Source organism: Hippocampus bargibanti, linkage group LG09 (assembly GCF_051943395.1).
Source record: "Hippocampus bargibanti isolate YZ-2025 linkage group LG09, ASM5194339v1, whole genome shotgun sequence".
Lineage (NCBI taxonomy): Eukaryota > Metazoa > Chordata > Actinopteri > Syngnathiformes > Syngnathidae > Hippocampus > Hippocampus bargibanti.
The window spans coordinates 13,669,461-13,692,166 of NC_142742.1; the positions used below are offsets into that span (position 1 = coordinate 13,669,461).

At 40.2% G+C, this 22,706-nt stretch overlaps 2 protein-coding genes across 4 annotated transcripts; both read right to left on the bottom strand.

Annotated features, from left to right (window-relative positions):
- Positions 1-1,871: 1,871 nt before the first annotated feature.
- On the bottom strand, positions 1,872-16,175 carry mis18bp1 (MIS18 binding protein 1). 3 transcript variants are annotated; one of them, XM_089005146.1, is made up of 16 exons: positions 15,432-16,175; positions 15,192-15,323; positions 14,873-15,105; positions 14,696-14,769; positions 14,448-14,569; positions 14,253-14,343; positions 12,965-13,089; positions 12,747-12,868; positions 9,979-10,048; positions 7,802-8,924; positions 6,523-6,704; positions 5,017-5,144; positions 4,488-4,630; positions 2,898-2,982; positions 2,770-2,824; positions 1,873-2,471 (listed from the first exon to the last, which is right to left on the bottom strand). In XM_089005146.1, exons 1-16 carry the CDS (start codon positions 16,081-16,083, stop codon positions 2,371-2,373), a joined length of 3,438 nt encoding a protein of 1,145 aa, XP_088861272.1. In that variant the 5' UTR covers positions 16,084-16,175; the 3' UTR covers positions 1,873-2,370. The 3 variants fall into 3 exon arrangements, with proteins under 3 accessions (XP_088861273.1, XP_088861271.1, XP_088861272.1); XM_089005147.1 differs by having other exon boundaries at positions 1,872-2,471; positions 12,747-13,089; positions 14,873-14,994; XM_089005145.1 differs by having other exon boundaries at positions 1,872-2,471; positions 12,747-13,089.
- A 3,179-nt stretch (positions 16,176-19,354) lies between these two features.
- olfm4.1 (olfactomedin 4, tandem duplicate 1) lies at positions 19,355-21,830 on the bottom strand. Its single transcript, XM_089005122.1, has 5 exons — positions 21,722-21,830; positions 21,455-21,628; positions 20,680-20,892; positions 20,369-20,516; positions 19,355-20,291 (listed from the first exon to the last, which is right to left on the bottom strand). Exons 1-5 carry the CDS (start codon positions 21,773-21,775, stop codon positions 19,456-19,458), a joined length of 1,425 nt encoding a protein of 474 aa, XP_088861248.1. The 5' UTR covers positions 21,776-21,830; the 3' UTR covers positions 19,355-19,455.
- Between the last annotated feature and the right edge of the window lie 876 nt (positions 21,831-22,706).

Consider the following 22,706-nt stretch of genomic DNA (forward strand, 5'->3'; position numbering starts at 1 on the left):
TGGGGTGACGTTTAATTTGGATCGTTCGTACAACAGACTTCTTAGACCACATAGGCTTAGTTATGCCGATACCAGAGCAAATGGGGCAATCAGGCCAGTCAGGACAATACAAGTAATCAGTGTAGCCTCAGGGAATAGTCCTCTGCTCCCTCCAACGTGAGAGCAGGGACCTATTATAGCAGAGTCTGGCACCGCCACGTCTGGACAGTAGGGATATATATACATATACATGTAGGGCCAAAACTACCAGCAAATTTCGACACCTTCAAAGAAGTACAGATGACCGCTGAAGAAACCTTTTCATCGATGGACCACTCCTGTACGAGTGAGAGCTTACACAGACGTATTTTTAACGAGTTAATCATTTCTTTTATTTTGCATTCAGTTCTCCAATTGTCTTTGGCTACAATGTGGACTACCTTGCGCCCTGCTATCAGAGCAACACTCAGCTGCAGATGAAGTACCCGCCCAGATATCTGCAAACACCTCAAACCTCAATGTCTCCGCCGCTTGGCGTGGACTACTTCCTGACACAATCTCCCCAGCTGGACTCCACTTCCCATTTGACCTTCGATCCCATGGGGAACTCCACCAAGGGCTATACCTACATGTAGTCATAGGGCGAGGGCGGAGATTCTGCAGTAGCCCACCAACTCTGCTAACCTTTAATAACACATAGACACACACATCATACATAAGTGAAAGAGAGAGAGCGAGAAAGAGCAACTCACATGCATACAGTCAGCTTGTTCCCAATTACCTGACCAAATTTGAAGACCAAGACCTCTCGCTACTGTCATTCTCCACGACTCGCACATACTCGCATGGCAGCACCACCGTACTCCTGCCTGTGGCCACCCTGCAGCCATCCCGCCTCAGGCCGAATAGTGAGATGGCAGCAAAGAGGCCGATGATCGCCGGTTGGTGTCTCACCTCCTTTCCAAGGGCATTTTCCTTCCTTTGTCCAGAAAGATCTTGACAGCCAGAGGTTTCCAGCCACTTGCCCTCTGATGTCTCTCGCATACATTTTTGAACGTGCGTGGTCTACATAATTTACAACAATCACGTTTGTATTTTGTAAGGTCGCAACAAGGAGTGTATGGTTCTTTTCCATCTGTTTACATCAAGACAGAGTGGCGCTGGGCCTTCAGTGGAAATGTATGCACTCGATTTTACTCCATCACTGTTTTGTCATCATTGCTCAAACCACCAGTCTGGTCCAAAAATAATGGTATGTAGTTGTTTCATGGACATCAAAATTTGTTGTCAGTCATAAAACCTCAAAAATGCAGATGCTGACTTGTCGTTTGTGCATACAAATCAGCTCCCTTATCCACTCATGTTTTGTCAGGTTGCTAATATTTAGCTCATTGGTTTCATTGAGTCTATGTTGATTCAGTGTTTGGTTTTGTTCCTATCAGTTGCTATGTAATGGTGAGCTTCATTTTTGTTTTGGGAACTTGTGTTAGTGCTATTTTTTAACTGTTCCAGAGTGCCCCGCATCCTTTTTTGGAAAGTAAATACGTACTTTTTTGAGAGCAGGTGTGCCTTACGTCTGTATATTAAAACGTGTTTTTACATGTATGTAAAATGTGTCACTTAAATTCTATAGAATTATCTTTTTTTATGATTAAATCATTTCAGTACGTTTTACTTCATTCTTTTTCCAATAAGTCAATGCGCCAATTATTTGAAGTCAATGAATAAAATGTGTAAAAATGCATTTTAATTTGAGTGGGTTGCAAAATAAAATGTTCAGAACTCTTGCTTGTGTGAAGAGAATGGGCACGCAGGACATGTTCTGCCCACATCTGACATGGTGTGTACATATACAGTATCTGCTCTGAGAGAGAGTGCATGTTGAAGCTTGGCAAATGTGAGTGACCCTTCCACTATTAAGTATTATTTATAATGAATGATATTAATATAAGATAAGATGATCATTTTAATGATTTCTTATAAAAGCAACGACGAATGATTTAACGAGAACGTGAAACACTAACATGCCACACTGTTAGGAATATCTGCTGGTGTTTCAATCACATTTTCAAAATATGACTTCTACAACAGTCAGAGAACGTCACAGTGTCCCATAAAATGTAGTCTTCATTTAACCAAAGACTCAATTTTATGACCCACATACATCCCCAAAAAATAAACATCCAACAATTAACGGGAACACAGCTAAAACGATAACAATATTTGTCCATCATTCAACAGGATTTACAGACTTAGATCAGGAGGCGTCAACTCCACGTTGAGAAACTAAAAACCCGACCACACTTTTAGCCACAATCTCTCCAATCCTGCTGCGTTTCGTTTAACGGTTTAGTTGAGGAAGTGATTTGATGCGTTGAGTTCGCATTTGCTTCAGTCATTGTCCGAGAAGTAAAAATCCTCCTCTTCGCCACTGTCAGACAACATGAAAGCTTTCTCTGGAAACATCTCCCTAATCACAAAGGAATCATTTCCTAGGGAGGAAAAAAAGGGGTTGAAGGTGGTTGCATACTTTTCTTCTTCTTTTAGTACATAACAAGAACATAACATTTCCAAAAGTTATTGAAGCATTTTAACAGATTTGGATAGCTTTAAACATTTGGATAGCTTTAAAAAAAAGTTTAAAAAATTTGATGTTCAGCCTAAGCAAATATTGCGAAATTGAATGTGTCTTCAAATTCATTTTTAGTAAATATATTTGCCTGTAAGTTAGATTTAAAAGCAGTTTCATGTAATCATCACCCCTATGGCAAACCCACCAATGAAACCCACCTGTTTTTTCAAATGCTTTCACTCTTCTTTTAACTGCAGGTGTTGACACAAAGTCCTGAGAGGGATCATAAATGAAAGTAGTAAGTAATTTGCTTTTTGAAATTCACTGACAAAGATGTAAAAAGTACCTTTGCTGGAACTTTTTTGTGGCAGTTGTCCTGATTTTGTTTTATCGCTTTCTGCAGTTGAAAGACATACTTATCCTCATCGTTCCTTGAAAAGGGGAAGGGGGCCACAAAATGAATCAGTCAGTAGAATGGACATACTGTATCTTGAAGGAGACACATTTTTTTTTCTTCTCCTAAGTATCATTGAATTTGAACGATTCCACCATTGATATGTTCCACAAAATTGCAACATGGCTGCTATGGCTGCACAGCACTTTCCTACTTGGCCCCCTTGTGTCTGAAAAGGGGGCCAAATTCTAAAACTGATGGGGCCCGATTTAACTAGATTGCCGAAGTATACTGAACTGATTGAAATAAACCAATATATTCATTGGAGCATGATATTTCTAAATTACAAAATCTATTTTTGTAATATATCAACAATTTTAATTCAAGTCAAAGAATTTATTCATGCATAAAATAAACAAACATTTTCTTACTACACAATCAATCCTGTGCTGTTTTGATATTCTACGGTATTACAAAAAAAGACAGAGAACAGACGTAGCACAATATTTCTTACTAGTGTCTACTTGTTATTACTTAACCAAATTTCTTTCCTATGAAGATTTTCAATGTGCTGCAGCAGCTCAGATATCACCACTAAATTCAAATCAATAACAGCAACGAATTGTCATCCTCCACAGACATATTTGATTGTTTCTTAAAAAAACGAGAATGTGTTTGTTTGCTGCCTGTTTTTAATATCTTTTATAGTTTTACTCCTGTTCTCACGCTCCGTATTGCAAACATCCGCCATGTTCGATGTAAATACTGCAATGTACCATTTCTTGCGGATCACAGAAAAACCTGAAATATCCTCTACTCCAACATTGGAACGCACCGAAACAAATGGAAGGTGATTATGGCTGGATATCGATATGGCAGACAACAAAAGTTAAAACCTCCGACGGAAAACAAACAGTTTTCAATTGCTGTTTAACTAAATTTGTTCCTTGAGCTATTTTAACAGAAGTATGTCATATGTGGTGCGCATGTCACATGTAGCAATATGCGCTAATCGTAATAGACTTGCGCCGGAGCTGGCACAGTGGAGTTCCAAAGTTGCGCCAATGCCTGTCTTCTTCTTTTCCTTTCGGCTTTTCCCTTCAGGGGTCGCCACAGCGAATCAATGTCTTCCATCGATCCCGGTTTTGCGCATCCTCTTCTCTCACACCAGCTACCTTCATGTCCTCTTTGACCACATCCATAAACCTCCTCTTCGGTCTTCCTCTCCTGCCTGCCAAAGTGCGTAAATGCGGCCCAGATGGATCCCTACTCGGTACCGGTAGTCAAACTGTTGTAATACTACCGATTGAGGACACACTAGCAGGTGGTCACGCTTACTCGGGATCAAACCCACAAGCTTTGGGTTAGGAGACAATCACTCAGTATTTCCATTGGCCCAAATATCCTAACTTTGTTGGCGCACCTTGAAAAATATTTTGAAATATGAAAATTGACATAATACTGTACGTTCCAGTGGAAAGTTTAGATTTTTACACAATGCTTTCCTGAATTGTTTGGGCCGAACTGAGACAAAGCTGTCACCTGTTTGTAGAATACACCACACCAGGCGAGGCATGTAGACACCGAGGAGTCTTCACTTGAGGGATCTGCAGTGAAACAGGTGTCACTGGCTCCAGCTGGCTTATTTTGAAGTCCTGATCTCCATCCGAAGATATGGACAGGATCTATTTATTGTAATGGCAACAAAATACGGAGAAATGCGTCAACTCATCTTCACCTTGGATGACAGCGTTTCCCTAAAGATTCCATCGGTAATGATCCAGTTTGTTATTTATGTATTCATTTACCGGAATGTATCTTTGCGAGCGGGCGTATAGTGACTACGAGGAACAATGAAATGCTCTCTCACAAAAATGCAGATTCAACAGAATTTCTTGTATTATCATTTGGAATTATTTCAATACAGTATATACTTTTTGGCATTTGGTTTGGTGGTACGCTTGGAGATTTTTCTCACGTCAAATATACGTGACAAAATGTGCCTTGGCTCACTTAATGTCCAGAAACAGTGTTGCAAAACAGACCCATTGCAAAAAGAAGGGATGCCAACCTCAAAGCACTTGTTGTGTGTTGCGCTGAAGGCGTCGTCTGTGTTCTCTCGAGGCACATTCTCCAGGAACTGACGGATCTGCTGTTTTCTTTTGAAGGTTCTCAAACCTGCAGTTATGGGAGGCTGGCCTGAAAAAAGAAGTTGCAAAGAAAAATTGGGAACTTTTGCACAGAGTTTATCACAATTACATGCGCTGTACCATTAATTACAGGGGATATATTCCAGACCATCAAGCGATAGCTGAAAAAACAATACTGTAGAGCTTTTTTTTAACTCATTCACTGCCATTCCATTTGGGAATTGAAAAGCATTACGTGGAGCGCCATTCCCGGATATGTTCAAGTTTTGGTTTTTCTTTCGGAAGGTGCCAATAAAGCACAGGTCAGACCTCTGGCAATGTTTTTCCCTCCCATGAGGGGGCAGCATTTGCCTTTTGAACAGCTGCCCCCATTTCAAGCTCAGATAACTCCAGACCCGTATTTTTTCTGATGAAAGAAGTGAGTCTAAGGTTTCTTAACGCTGCATTGAATTTTTACAGTATGCAGTCCTAAAACTCAAAACCCTGGCACTGGTGCAGACATATTTTTGCACATTGTCTGGCAGTGAATGAGTTAAGATATAGTTTTTGAGTGTATTACAACTGATCAATACATACATTTTAAATGTGTAATAAAATTTACTGTTCTGTTATATCCTGGCACTGGGTAGTTGGAATTTTCTCAGTGTGTGCATGAACAAATTACCTCTTTTTTTTCCCAATGTAGGAGGCAGCCGCAGTATCTGGCGAAGGCACACGAGGTGTTGTGAAATTTGGACTTAATTCCTCTGATAGTGTCGTTCTTTTTAACTCATTTGCTGCTATTCCCGAATTTATTCGGGAATTGGAAAGTGTGACGTGGAGTGCCATGCCCGAATTGAGGGGGAGGTGCCGATAAAGCACTGGCCAGACCTCTGGCAATGTTTTTTCCCTTCCACGAGGGGGCAGCATTTGCCTTTTGTCCATGTTAGCGCTTTGTTACAGGTTCAGCAGCTGTTAAGCGCTATATAAATCAATATGTATGTATTCTCTTTTGTATTTTAGTCACCCGCATTTCAAGCTCAGATAACTTCAGATCCATATAACTTAGAAATTAACCTTTTTTTCTGATAAAAAAAGAAAGTTGATGGCTTCTTACGCTGCATTGAATGTTTATGTAGTTGTCAAACTCAATATTCCGTGGGTCCTGCAATTTGAGTGAAAATGACAAAAACCCTGGCACTGGAGTGGACACATATTTGCACATTGTCTGGCAGTGAATGAGTTAATGGTGGATGAATCGTAACTTCACAAGATTCTCCACATTCCTCAACGAGGGTGTATAATAATGTTCATAATATTTTGACTTCATTCCAGTTGTGTCTGCTTTGGAGATCATGCTGTGACATCACACAAGGAGAATGACAAGCAAGCCTATTTTAACCCCCCCTCGCCCATCCACGGTTTGTCATGCAAGGCTTTTGACTCACCTGTGCCTTTTGACGCTTTTTCCGGCTTTTTCTTCTGTTTTTTGCGGGTGTTCTCCATGGGGCTGTGGCAGTCTTGCAAGGCCAGGTCTTTGTTGTGGCACTCCTCAGCAGAGCGCGTGCCAACCATCATGGCCACCTTTGCCCAGTAGAATGGGGTATGCGAGGGGTAGCTGGACACAGCCCTACCAACGAGCAAGTGACATGGGCATATATTACAGTTTCTGCTGTCGAGAATTTCTTGAGATGCCTGGTAGTGATTCCCAACCGTTTGACCAAGAGACCTGATCATGTGGACTGAGAGAAATGATCCAATTTCAACTCTGAAAGTGAGTGGTCTGAAAAATGAATTATTTACAACAAACAACCTATGTGTTCAGTCATCTATGCCAACAAAGTACAATACGATTGAATATTGTCTCTATGCTGTCATATTATTTGTTATTTATTTTTTTTTTTGTTCTTTTGACTTCAAGACGGCGCCGCGAGAGTAGCTGCCTTTCCAGCAGCTCATGTATTTCGTTTTTCTACTTTCATTCCTTTCATCACTTTGCTGCTGTGAAATGTAAATGTCTCCACTGTGAGACTAATAAAGGCATATCCAATCCAATCCAATAACTTGTAATGACAGACACTCCCTTACTTATGAACATTCGAGTTACGAACAACGGTACATACAAACATTTTTGCGGTTATGTCGAAAAATGTTTGGACACAGATGCTGTAAGTTAGATTTGGTATTGCGCGTCTTTTTCCGGGTAGTGCTTCTTTCCGCCGCTAATACCAATGTGAAGCGCTGTGAGAGCTCTCTCTTTCTAACATATGTAGAAAGTAGTACATGTACATATTTTTAGAGAGCATATATTTTATTATGTATTTATTTTTCAATAAACGTTACTTGTACACGCCTTAAACATACTTATATAAACCTTAAACACACAGTCCACACAAAATATAGCACCAAAGAAACTTACGAACGAATTCACCGTTCGGAACGTATCTTGTTCACAAGTTGTAAAGCGTCGGTATGGGTGGAATATAAGGATGAAAATTAAAATGCACAAATGGCGACTTGGTTTTTTTTGCCATGAGCCTCGTCTCTTCGGTTTTTGTAGACATCCCAGTTGATCATATGGTCAACACCGGATGAGAAAATCAGAAGTTTGAGTTTGAGTCTGGACAGTTGGTAACCTCAGCACTGGAAGCGTTCTAACACAGCTCATGTGTACATGGGCTCCAAAAATGTTTGGCAAACAATCATATGAGTGACTGTCAGTCTTACTGTTGTAGTTTTGTCAGCTCCTCCTGCGTCCATTCGTCCTCATCATGATCTTGAGGCCAGGAAGTGCATCCTCTGCTGGCAATCATTTTAGATTGTGGCAACTGTGTTAAAGCCTTTGGAAGCGACACTTGTTTGAGGCTCTTGCTTTGAGGATTCCTGTCTTTCTTCCTAGGCCTACTTTTGCCCTGCTTGTTCCTCTTTGTAGAAGGCATTGCTTTATTTTCCAGAAACAAAGTCTTGGATACATTTTCATGAGTGTCAGAAGGCTGAGGAGGAACGCTGGTGGTCTTTGTTTTGGACCCCCGTCGGGGAAGCTTTTTGCATTCACATGAAGATGACAGTGTGCTTTGTCTCTTGTCCGCCTCCTCCTCCTCAGAGTCTGATGATGTGTTATACTCAGCGAAATAATTAGGGGGCCAGCGTTTTCTCATTGACCTCACTAAAGGAGGTGTGTTGGGCACACTCTTTTTGGACTTTTGTCGCAGAGAATTTTCGGGCTTACTTGGAGGTGGCAATGTGTGCGTGTGCTCCTTCTTGTCCTGATTTTTCCTCTTAGTTGAAAGCTGCTGCTGCTGCTCATCCAATGAGTTACACTCAAATAATTGTTCAGCATGAGCAGGAAACCGAGAAGAAGTATGATTTATTCTTGACCTCGTTAATGGACGAGCATTGAGCACCTTCTTTTTGGATTCTTGTAAAGAAAATTTGGGGGGTTTCGGCATTGTGGATTTCTTGGAGACCTGTTCATCAGCACGAGCAATGTGATTGGATCGCCTTTCGGCATGCTGCTCAATAGACTCTGATAATTTGTTATTAATCATGGAAACCTGAGAGCGAGTGTGATTTCTACTGGATTTCAATGGAGGAGCATTGCACACTTTCTGTTTGGATCTTGGCAGGTGCCGCTTTTGGGGTTTCCTCGATGGTAGCGCATCCACATTGTTGGACCTTTTGTGAGAGCTGGTTTTGTGATGGCTTCGCTGCCTCCCTGCTGATTGTGTTGAAGGAGAGGGCTTCTTCTCACGTTGAATTTGAACTTGACTCTGTTTACGAAGCGGCGCATTGTCTTTTGTCTGTTGTGACGGATGGATGCTCTCTTTGGTCGACTCGCGTGGTTTGCGACCTATAACCATCAGAGAAGGGGTTGCCAATAAATGGATTCAAATCGATTTTTGTATGTTTTTCAACCGTCTTTTCAAAGGTATGAGAGAATATGAACTCCTACAGTGTTTCCTTGTCAGACAGGTGGCATATTAACTCATTCACTGCCATTCCATGCCATGTATGTTTTTCAACCGTCTTTTCAAAGGTATGAGAGAATATGAACTCCTACAGTGTTTGTTTCCTTGTCAGACAGGTGGCATATTAACTCATTCACTGCCATTCATAGATTTATGCGGGAATTGAAAATATGACGTAAAGTGCCATTCCAGAATTTGTTCGGGTTTTGTTTTTTTATGCTTGGGTGGCGATAAAACGCTGGCCATGGCCTCTGGCAATGTTTTTTTTCCTTTCCACAAGGGGCAGCATTTCCCTTTATTCCATGTTAGTGCTTTGTTCCAGCTTCAGCTGTTGAAGTGCTTTATGAACCAATATTTTATATGTATTCACGGTAAGATCAGAGCATTGTCATCAAATGGTGAGTATAGTTTTTGCTTTTTTGAATGTTGCTGTGCCAATGACCATTTTGTGTTTGGGAGCCTTTTACTGAGCGAGTTGCTTGTTCTGTAGCCACAAAGGGACATAATTCTTCTTGTGCGGGTCCCAAGCCCGGATAAATACAGAGGGTTGTGTCAGGAAGGGCATCCGACGTAAAAGCCTTGAAGGGAAAAGCCGAAAGGAAAAGAAGAAGAAGATTTTATATGTATTATGGATGTATTACATTATATTTTGGACAGCCGCCCTCATTTCAAGCTCATATAAATATTTCGGAATTAGCTTCTTATTTTCTAAGGTTTCTAACGCTGTGTTGAATGTTTATGTAGTTGTAAAACTCAATATTCTTTGGGTCCTGGAATTCAAGTGACAATGACAAAAACCCTAGCACTGGAGTAGACACATTTATGCACATCGTCTGGCAGTGAATGAGTTAAACGACATTGTGGCTGTAAGCGAATAAGTGAACTGCAATATGGTGAGGGTCAACTAAATGCGGGCTCAGGAAAATTGGCATTTACCTTTATTGCGGAAATGGAAAGCCTGGGTAGGTGTTTGTGACTTCTCCATAGACACCTCTGGAGCAACATTCTGCAAAAATTAACCCAACAATCATAACTAATTTCAAAGTAATAGCACATTTTCTATATAATTAAAAAATAAAATACATAATAATAATAATACATTTCATTTTTAAGCACCTTTCATAACTCTCAAGGTCATTTTATAGTCACAGGATAAGTTTTTCGGTGGGTGAGCAGCGGCAGCCACACGCGCCAGCGTTCACTCAACCCGGAAATAACTCGGATAGTATAGTAAGACAAATACTGTAGATAGAAAGCTGGTCCAAATGTACAATACAAACAGGATTCACCATTTTTTGATATATATATTTGAATTTACATAGGAGTGGACATTGAACCTCAAATCAAACATTGGTTGCATAGGTGGCGCCTGAGTAGGCACCCGTCAGCAAGTGCTCTCATGAGCCTTGCTTTTTTTGTTGTTTTTGTCTTGTTATTGTGTTTTCTTTTGTCACTTTGTGTTGTTGTCACTTTGTGTTGTTGTGCGTGTGGAACAGATACGGATTGTTTTTCAGCATTTTTGGCCACGACAATCATCAAGGAGAACACTGCTTTTTTAAAAATTCTATATATTTTTTTTATTATTTGTTATTATTGTTTTTCCCAAGATGGCGGCGCGTGAACACGCAGCGGCTCCGCTCTCCCGTCAAATTGCCGTTTTCATGTTTATTATGTTTGTTAAAGTCATTATAAGTGCGTTGCATGCTGGGTCCGAGAGGACAGTAATTTCATATGTGCTGTATGTCATGCATATTAGCATATTTGACAATAAAGCTAACTTTGACTTTTGAACATAGGCCAAGAAATCCAGGATTGTTAATATTATATATATTATGTTAATGTCCACTGCACCCTAAGAATCAGTTTCACCATCACCAAAATCTCTCTTGCTCTCTTTGTCTCTCACTCTTTTTTTCCTTAATTCTTTCTTAATTGAAGTTTTTTTCACATGCAATTCTTCAATGGCACGGGCAAAAAAATAGCATTAGGAGAAGTATTTTAAAAAAGGGTACACGTGAGCTACGATAGGGATGTTCATGCAGTAAAAGTACATCCACATGCAGCCGCGACAAGTTTCGACTAAGGTTTCTGAGAGAAATATTTTCTTTTCACAAACCCTGTATCTGCTTTACTTTTCTCTTTTGTTCATGTGAGTAGCCATTGTTGCGATTGCGCACCATGTCACGCGTGTGCAAGTTTTGAAGAAATATTTTAGAAATATACATGTATTTTTGGTCATTTATCCATATGAGGAAAACAATCACTGGAAAAGCTCCTGCAACTTTGTGTTCAATTAACTCTTCCACTGGTGCAAGCAACATTTTGAGTCGATTTTTTTAAATTTATGTGCAGCACTTAGTATGCCACTGTGATTGTTTTTAAATAAAGTTGTGTCGACTATAAAGTTGAGTTTTCAAGGGAGGTAAAGTCATTGTCATCCCACACGCAGATGACTGTGTTTTTTGGTTGACCATAGCTTGAAATAAATAATGACGTGGCAAAATGGATTCTTGTGAACAACAAATTTCTCGACGACAAGCAATAGCTGTGAAAACAGGCCCATTATTTTTGTTAGATCCATAAGGAAATATTGGTTAAATTATAGATTTTTGTTATTGTTCACAATTGTGGAATTACATTTTGAAAGGTGCAATAGGTTTCATTTTATTGCTGTATTACTTAACGTAGGTAAGGTAACTGAGCTCCATTCGTCATCCTTTAGTCCGTTAAAAAAAGGGTCAGGACATGTTGCCGTAAACAGCATTGGATTGGATTGGATTTGGAAGACAGTAAAGCATGGAGCAAGAACTTTTCTGATCGTCTGAATTCTGAATTCACCGAATCGGATCATCTGAATTCACCTGATCGGATCGTTTGAATTCACCTGATCAAACTGACAGATCCTCTGAAGTCACCATTTGAAGTCATGTGATCAGCCACATCCGAAGTCACGTGATCAGAGCGTGTTAAGTCAAGCGTTGACATCATGTTATGAACGTGATCAGAACGTGTAAGAGCATGTGAACATTGTGTTTCATGTTAGTATAAAAGGTCAGTGTCGAAGTTATGTTCACTCACTTCTTTTTTAGCTTTTACGCTCCTCTACACCTTTCATGTTTTGATGAGCCTTGATTTTTGTTCAAGGAAATAAAGCGTTTACTTTTTTTGGATCAACGATGACAGCCTTGTCTTTTTGTTGTCATTAATGATGACGCAAAGGAACGTGTCAGAAATCTTCATTCCTTTCTGAAGTAGCGACAACAGGAACACAAGTTCTCATCTCATCTCATTTTCCGTACCGCTTATTCCTCATTAGGGTCGCGAGGGTTGCTGGAGCCTATCTCAGCCGTCTTCGGGCACGAGGCGGGGGACACCCTGAATTGGTTGCCAGCCAATCGCAGGGCACACAAAGACACACAACAGTCATTCTCACACTCACACCTAGGGACAATTTGGAGTGGTCAATCTGCCTGCCATGCATGTTTTTGGAGTATGGGAGGAAACCGGAGGACCCGGAGAAAACCCACGCGGGTCCGGGGAGAACATGCAAACTCCACACAGGGAGGCCGAACCGGGACGCGAACCGGCGACCTCTGCACTGTGAAGCCGGTGTGCTAACCACTCGACTACCGGGCCGCCACGGAACGTAAGTTGCCGCTCCAATTTTAGATAAAAGGAAGAAAAAAAATGTCTGAGGGACTTACGGGACTGGGGATGACGGTGTTGTAACATTCAAAGATGGTGACATTCATGTCTAAGTCCAGAATGACTCTGCCTCCTTTCCAATAATCAAGTGGTGGCTTGATCACCCGACCACACCGAGTCACTTGACGTAAAAATGTCACATGCAAAAGAAGAGGACATGTATGAAGAGAGTAATAATAGTCTGAAATGCTGCCAGATTGATCAAATGATAACTCACCTTGAGGTTTTTTTTGTCTTGTACTTGTTCCGACGTCATTGTTCATTGTAAGGTTGAGAACTGTCATTTCTGTTGATGATTTGGTAATTTTGCTTCTCTTTTCAGTGTTCACTTTTCTCCTGGTGCTAGAAGGAAACCAATCCATCTCTTGATGAAAAATGTTAGTGGTTGTGTAATACAGAGGGGTGCCAACTAATCAAGACAGTCCTTGCATGCAACATTTCGAGGTTACAAACGGCATACATGGAAACGAAGCCAAACTCACAACCAGCTGCTACCGTACTGAGCCGTTTTTAATTGATAGCCAAGAAGTAGTTTTGATGCAACTATTTTCCATCACGACAATGTGCAATACCCACAGAAATTGCATATAACTCCTGAAGGGTTGATGTTTGACTGAAATGCTGTAACATTAATTACCTCATTCACTGCCAGACGTGCAAAAATGTTTCCTCTCGAGTGCCAGAGTTTTTGTCATTGTCACTCAAATTCCAGGAACCACAGAATATTGAAGTTTAGGACTACATAAACACGCAATGCAGCATAAAAAAAACAGACTCTCTTCCTTCGTCATCAATTAATTCCTAAACTATATGGTTCTGGAGTTAGCTGAGCTTGAAATGGGGGCTGCTGTACAAAATACAACACAACGCATACATATTGATTTATATAACGCTTTAATAACAACTGAGGGTGGAACAAAGGAACACCGAAAAAGGGGAAATGCTGCTACTTGTGGAAGGGAAAAAAACATAGCCGAACAAACTCGGAATGGCGCTCTACGTCATCTTTGCAATTCCCAAATAAATTCAGCAATGGCAGTAAATGAGTTAAAATTCAAAAATGTATATGAGACTGAAAAAAGACAACTAATTGTGGAAAATATGGAAAACATTGTAGATTGAAAAGCTGCGTTATTTAAAACACTTCACATGTTGTGAAAAAGCAAAGGGGCTATTTGGGACGTTATTATTAGCTTTTTACCTTCAGTCAAATGTGAATGGAAATGAAGATCACCCCAGCACTCAAGGTGCGGTTTACGCCGAGTACAAAATGATTCTGATTCTGAAATACTCTCTTGGGACAATTATGGCTTTACGAGCGCCCTAGCGTTGGTTAGGGGGAATTGAACATATTGGAACATTCTCACAAATTCAGGTGATGCCACCACCTAATGAAGCAAAAGTTGTCATCAACAATGAAACCTACAGTATGTACTGGTTTCCAAGAACACATTTTCTGAAGAACACGCTATATAGTACATATAAAATAATGTAAAAAGTCTTACTCTTTTAATTTGGACAAACACTTCTCATACAGCTCTTTCCAATTTGAAGGGAATCCATGTGCAAACTTCCGCAGGAGCCATTGAGGAAAGTCTATCACAGAAAAAAAAAGTCATACATGGGTCATCAAAAGACCTTTAAACAAACAATCACAATATTATGTACACCTTTCCAATTTCACACTCCACCCAGCTTACCAGTATCCACATCCAGATTCATCTTCCCCACCAGCATGTAAACACTGCCCGACAGTGTCTTCAAGAGAGTGCTGGAAATTCTCTCCACAATAATGTTAGTGTTCCACGGTACCCTTTCCTCCCTGAGTCAAATGAAACACAACAAAAAGACTGTCAAATCTTACACCAAAAATTTGAAAGACAAAAGTGTATTTTTACCCAGTCCCAGTATTGGAAACAAGTACTGGACTAAATACAAATTGACGCACATGTGGATTCCTTCCAAAAACAGGCCTTTACTATTCCTTCTTAGGAACCAATTTTCAAGACTAAGGACACTTTCCTGCCAAGAGGGGAGAAAAACAAAAGTAAGAATGTAATGTGCCTCTAATTTGATTTCAATAACAGTGAACAAGAATAGATCAAACTTTTTTTCTCCTACTCACAAGGGATATTTTTGCTAAGCTTGTGATTTTCTTGTCCTTGAACAGTGGGTTCTGTTTCTTGGAAATGGAGATGGAGGGCCGGTTGAGGAGGATGGGATCCAACAAAATATCATCGGATCCTACTGCGAAGAGGGAATCCTCATCAGGAAGTGTGTCTGAATGGCTGCGGGCAAGCTCCTGGGTGACTGGACTTTCATTTTGCAACTTCTGACAGCTATAGTCAGTGTCGACAACTAAAATACAGCAGTCAACGCGGATTTTTGGACATGGGTTATGTTGACTTTGTGTATGCGCAGAATGGACTTGACTTTTTGCTTACCTTGATTGGGATGTTCATTTTGTTCCTGATAATGTTCGCTGTCTTGCGCTAGCTCCCTTCTGCATACCCGCTCTTTCATGTAAGCAAATATCTTTGCGGGAGACATGAGTTTTTCCAAAGACACTGTGCATCCTGTTCGAAGCAACACATACTGTGCAGTCATTATAATGGCATACTAATACTAGAGTCACGGCTCGTACGTAAACCAAGACAACGCTGTATTCAATAAAATCGGCTTACTTGTCATGCTGCGGGCTCTTTTCTTTGGAGTGTGGCAATATCCTCCTGCAATCTCCATGTTGTCATCCTCGATATCCGATGTGATGTTTGCCCTGATGCAAACTGTGTTCATCTCCTGTTCGTCCATTTTTCTTTTCAAGTCCTTCCTCACTGAGGGGAAAAGGGACACTGGGGGCATGGAGGAGTCGATGGGGGAAATCTCTTTCTTAAATCTCGCGACGTTTTTGTCAACAATTTGTCGTGGGTCTCTGGTAGAACTTGGTCCTGTGTAGACGCGTAGTGGATCCACCGCCGTGGATTCCATAAGATGTGGAAATGGTGATCGAAATCGGTGTGCGGTTTTGGTTGTGTGTGTAAGCTCCACTGCCTGCTTGTTGTCGTCCGAGTATGCATCGCCAAGGCTATTCTCGGGACACTTTAGTGGCGAAATAGTCAAAGCCTCCACCTCACCAAACATGTGATGCAGTTCATTCGATCTCCAGATGTTCTCTGTTCGGCACAAGGCTGGTGCATTTTGCGACGCAGATTCTTCACCAACTCCGCATATCGTTTCGCATCCGCTCTGTACTCTCGATTTAAGCAGGGCGAATACCTTGGCCGGAGATTGAAACCGAATGTCCGAACATTGTCCGAAATGTTGATACGACGCCATGGGAGTTCTATGCTAGGCTAATAAATGAACCTAATATCAAACTAGTACATGTACTAGTACTCACCAGAAAAAAACAAAACTGCCGCGTTTGGGCGGAGATCGACGACGTTTTATGAATAATACTGCGTCACTTCCCTTTTTGTTTTTCGTTGGTTGAATAGTCCGTGACTTCAATATACAATTTCCTACTTCTTTTCTTTTCGGCTTTTCCCTTCTTGGGGTCACCGTAAAAACTACGGTTTTCATTATCCCATTCGGGTTACGGGTTAATAATGAAAATTACAGTTTCCAATAAAAACAATAAATCCAAAATAACCAAAATAGTAAATGTACTGTCTTTTCCTTGCGGATTTTCCCCTCAAGGGGTCGCCACAGCGAATCGCGTAAAAATTCCTACGAGGATATATGTAATGTTAAAGTCAGAATTCTGAGATTAATATGAGAATCTTGCCAACCTTATTTTTCTTTTCCTCCGTGGCCCTAATCCTCTTTCGTACGTACTTACTGCCCTTTTTTGTTTAGTTATTATTTTCATGTATTTATTTACATAAAAATATCCCCTTATATGTATAAATTAAACTGGATAGCAATATGAAATATTTTTGAATGGATTTAGCAGTTGATTTTTTGACATTTAGAACGTTTCTTTACACTCGTGCATGAAAATGTTGTCCTTGATTTTAATATTTTTTTCAGTGCTTGTTCGGATAAATTACTCAGAGAATGGATGGATGGAAATTATATTTTGTTTTGTTTTGTTGGTTGTATCAATTTTTTAATATTTTCCCTATAAATCTGGCGAACATAAAATATGTTGATCCATCCATCCGCTTGATCTGCTTAATCCTCATAAGGGTCGCAGTGGTGCTGAAGCCCAACTATATTGACTATTTCTTTAATGTATTCATCACATCAAATTTGTGAATGAATGTATTGTATGTCATCATCCAATACCTTTCTAAATGCTCCAGTTAGACTCCAGAATGTTTGTGTTAATATATTTATTGTACAGTATATAATAACATGAAAATGTTAATTATACTTCAATAAGGTCTTATGTGAGCAATGAAGTGGTTACTGAGAATTAGTCTGTGTAAGCTCTCAGTCGTACAGGAGTGGTCCATCGATGAGAAGGTTTCTTCAGCCGTCATCTGTACAAATTTGAAGGTTTCGGACGTTTCGCCTCCTATCCAAGAAGCTTCGTCAGCGAAATAAAGTCCGACTGGTCGTATCGGCCCTATTTATATATCCCTAATGTCCACACATGGCGGCGACGGACACAGCTATGATAGGTCTCTACTCTCGGGTTGGGGGGAGCAGAGGACCACTCCCTGTGGCCCCACTGATTGTTCCTACATTTCTGACTAACTGGCCTATTTGCCCCACTCCCACTGGTATCACCTCATCTGCATTACGAATGTTGCCTAACCTGTGTTGCTTAAGCAGGCTATTGTATGAACGATCCAAATTGAACCTCACCCCTTCAGATCGGTTTAATGAAGGATTCAGTTGTTTTATGAGAATCGCTTCTTTTACCCCCCTTTCAAACCATCTATGTTCTTTCGCTAAGATTTTAACCTCATTGTCGTCAAATGATTGTTTGTTAGCTTTTAGGTGCAAATGTACTGCCGATTGAGGCCCACTAGTATTATCCCTGCGATGTTGATAGTCTTTTTTTTTTTTTTTTTTTTTAGAATTTGTTGAGTCTCCCCAATGTACTGCTCTTTACAATTTTCATTCTTACAATGTATTGAATAAACTACATTACAGTGAGACCTCAACTTACGAACTTAATTGGTTCCCAGACAGAGTGTGTAAGGCGAAACGTGTGTATCTTAAAAAAAATTCCCATAGGAAACCATTAAAATGGGAATAATCCGTTCCCGGGTTTCCATAAAATATACTTTTCAACTAAATAAGCCTTAAAACTACACACAACATACCTTATTCTATGTATAATAAATGTGCTATTGTATTGTAATGAAAGAAATACACTGCATTGTATCATAAAGTCACTTTATTTACATTTGTGATGGTCATTTATGGCTTGATGGAATGGCGTTGGAGGTCAAAGGGAATTGCTGTTTGGAAAGAGAGACGCATTACATGACGACTGTAATTAAAGAAATAAAATGTGCTGTAAAATAAAGTTTTATTTACCTTTTTGATGGTCGTTGATGGCTTATGGAAGGAGAGTCACCTTCCATAAGGACTGTTGATAACTTAACCTCTGGTGCTGTTCGGTCGTGTGCTTCCGCCGAAGATCACTCCGCCAGCCATGGTGGGTGTGTATTATGAAAATAGTGCTTATTATAAGGTTTAATTTTCATAAATTTGACGTTTGTAAGACAAAAAGTTTGTAAGTTGAGGTGTTTGTAAGTTGAGGTCTCACTGTACTTTGTTTTTCATTTGGTAGCCTATCTTTTGGATGCACTAATTTTTGCCTTAACGTGTTTATCGGTTTGAAATAAGTAGGAATTTTGTGTTGCCAAAGGACTGTTTGTAATTTTTCAGAAACTCCTGCAATGTAAGATACTGCTACTCCTCTCCTTTTGTATCTTGAGAATTTTTGGTTTCATTCCCTATTCTTTCTGACATTTGTTGAATGACCACTGAGGGTACCCACAGTTAGTGAGTGCTCTCCTGATATGTTTTGACTCCTTTTCTCTACCTTCAATGCTAGTTGGTATTAGTTTAGCCCTATGCTGGAGCGTTCTGATAACTCCTATAGTTTGTATTGTAAAGGTTGGTTAGAGTCAAAAAGTAAGTATTGGTTACTGAGTTACTGAGAATTAAACTATCCATCCATCCATCCATCCATCCATCCATCCATCCATCCATGCATCCACCCATCCATCCATCCATTTTCCGTATACCGCTTATTCCTCATTTGGGTCGCGAGGGTTGCTGGAGCCAATCCCAGCTGTGTTTGGGCACGAGGCCGGGGACACCCTGAATTGGTTGCCAGCGAATCGCAGGGCACATAGAGACAAACAGCCATTCACACTACACTCACACCAAGGGACAATTTGGAGTGTTCTAGTTACAGATTATATATGTAAAAAACAACACAAAAAATATTTTTATATATAACTAATGGTTGTACCCTTCCTCTTGCCCAAGTCACTTTGGGATAGGCTCATAAAGACAAGCTCTGTATAAAATGGATAATTTATATTTAAATGTTCCTACTCGAAATTATAAGAGAATCATTCACTATTTGCAATAGATTAGTCGGACGAATGTCTTTTATTAATCAAGAAGCAACAAATTGATGATGCATATGATGATTTATTTGCATTTAGTCATAAAAGAGATCATGAGCAGTGAAGTGAAAGGGAAAAAATAGTGACTATTCCAATAAATCACATATTAGATTTGGGTGGGAGCAAAAGGCGGTTCGATTGTGGCCGTTGCTGTGTGGTTAAACCAAAGGTGGTAGTTAACATAGTAGCCATTAGTGTACATGTATAGCTTTTGATCAGTTGGGTTGTAGTCCAGATTGGAGTACTTATCCTGGAAGCGTTCAAACATTATACTGATATGCTTCTCTTCTTTTGTTTTAGTGTCAAACATAAAACATATCTCCTCATTCTGGATGTCAACTGTCCGGACTGCATAAAGAACACCACACACCATAAAGATGTTGTTAATGGCTGGTTTATAGACACTGGTCTCCCATACTTCCTCGATTCCAAAAGATTCTTCGTTTATTTTCGCAATGACCATTTTGCCATTTGACTGATCTGTGGCGTACGTCACCCAAAGGCCATTCTCATCCGAAGCAAAATCAAAGATCTGATTGTCATAGTTGGCATAGGAAAAGGTTGAGCTTACCCCAGGTATCACCCTGGAATCATATGTCATGCTGGTAAAATTGTATTTCGCTAACCCAAATGGGCTGTATTTCTGATAATATAGTGTGTTTCCACGAACTATATAATTGCTGCCAAGACCATTCCACCCACTAGATATGGTGTGATGCAGGAAAGGGTTTCTCAGTACCAGATTTTTGTAGTTACTGTAGAACCTAATGTCATCGATGTAAATAGAAGAGTCTCCAGAGAACCAGTACATGGACTCCCTGTCAGGAATAGGCTTTGAATCTTTGCCCCAGCCTCCGTATGTAAAGGAAGTGCCTTGTAGAGCATTGAGCTGACTCACAAGAGGCTTGCTGACCTTGATGATACCTGTATGATCGCAGGAACCTTCACCAAAAGAGAGAAATGTGTACTTCAATTCATTCATCCACACGCACATCAATGAAATATGTGATAGAGCTTACCGATGTTGGGGTTAAAGATCTCTTGATGGCGTCTCTCGCACTCTTCTAGCTCCATTTGGATCTTGATGTACTCTCTGCGTGCCTGCAGAACCAAATTTTTGTCGTGGGTCTTCTCCAGCTGATCGAGGGTCTTCACCATAACTGTGATCTGAGGGGAAAAACACTGTTAAAACAGCTGTGTTGGGATGTTTGGGTCAAGCGGTAATAACTGTCCATTACTGATGGCTCAAAATTATTCACTAAGCTAATTTTATGATCAAATTCTCTCTATCACGTTCCCTCTCTAAGTTCATCCATATTTGAGGACTGACCTCTTGGTGAAGAGACTGGAAGACGGTGGCAGAGCTTTGAAATGACATTTTCAGCTCCTCAACCAGAGCCTCAACTTGCTTAATCTTCAGCTCCATGTTTTCCAAAGTGGCGTCACTATTGGCATCAGGTTTTTTTTCCAGTAGCTCAATTTCCCTTGTCAGCTCGATGATCTTTGCCGCATATTGTGTCATCTTCATCTCATAGTCCTCAATCTGAAATTATGGAGAAGTCTTGTTGTCAATTGTTCTTAATCATATTTTTGTGCATACAACCAACACCCAAATATTGCAAGAGATACATTTCAGACCCAACAGCAGGAGGTGAACATTGGTGATATAGAGAGACTGCAATGCTTTTTTTTTTATAAAATATGTAGCTCATCCCCTAACAAATGATTCAAAAACACACTTGGATTTATGAATTGATAAAAAATAATTTGTCATGTCTAAAATAATGTTAAAACACATTGTAAATGTATTTTTAAAATGTTGCCATGAGGTTTATACATAATATTGTACTTATTATTGTGCTTATTAGTGGGTGTAAGAGGCGGGGTCAGATTGTATGCATGAGACGTAACCGACAGCAACCTCTCATTGTGATTATATATTTTACTGTTCTTCTTGTTTTCAAAAAATAGCTGAAAATTCCATTAGCTATTGTGGCTCTCCTTTCTCGGAGGTGAGGGGAGGACAGTCAGTAAACATACTGCTAAAATAAAAACACTTAAAAATGCGGTGAACACTCTACAGTATTTCTCTCACATCGGATTACCTTGCCCATCTCCATCTCCAGCTTGTGAGAGATCTGCTCAGCTGCCTGCTCCACTACCGCTAGATCTTTCACGGGAAATGTAGAACTTGGCAAGAAAGCATCACAAGTGCAAGATTCTGCACCCCCACTTCCAGCGTCGGCATTCACGCTCAGTTCATGCCACTGGCTCAGACCCTAAAACATTGAGATACTGTGTGGGATGAAGGCGCAAAGATCACCCAGAAAAACAAAAACCAAAATAGAATAAGATTGACGACAAATACCTACCCCCCAGGCCAGTGTGGAGCCCAGTAGAGCAAAGACATACAGAAGTACAATCATTCTGCAGCAGCCAAATCGGTAATGGTCTTGCGGCCAAAGGCTCCGATGCTTATATAGCTCGTTTAAAAGTCTTACATGATGTTTCACCTGTCCGGTTTCACATCATTGTTTGCTCAGATAATGGTCAAAATGGAACAATGTTATCTTCAGCAAACAGGAACTTTTTTAATCCTAGGGTATTAGTTTGAAATTACCCACAGGCACCAAAATTCAACATCCAACCGATGGTTGGGTGTGTTCAACAGATGACAGAATTCCCAAGCAAAAACTTTGTTTCCTCATATGATGAATCTGACTGAGCACAACCTTGAAAGTTTGTCTTAAGCATTTGTCCTATAATAACGAGGAATAGTAGAATAAGGAGACCTTAAATCCCTGAATGGAAATTTACAGTCATATGTCTGTGAGGATAGAGTCGAATTGTGGATTACAGTACGTATATCATAGTGTGACTACATGTCATATTAATCATAAAATCATCAGGATAACCCAATGCAGACATCAAATTGTTATGAGTCACAATGTAAACTGCTACTATATTTTTTTCTCTCTGGTATCTGGTTGAAAAAAGCAACAAGCATATTTTGACAAAAGAAATAGAAAGTACAGATGTCTGTTTTCAAATTTATAAGGGGAAAAGTAATGTAAGTTGTCAGGGAGGTCATCATTAGATAACTTGGAAATCAATCTAATCCCTCACTACTTCACGGTTCACTTATCACGGTTTCAGTGCATCGCAGATTTTTATTTTCAAGGAAAAAAAACATTCAACAAAATGCCAATGACTCAGAGGTTTTGGTCATGGCTGTAGCTTGATTGGTTCCCAGCACTGATGTCACCCAATGACAGCACCATATCTCATGGTTTACAGCCATGTGGATTGGCTGTGCATCTTCTCAGCCCCGCCCAGCACCCCCCTGTTTTATCACGT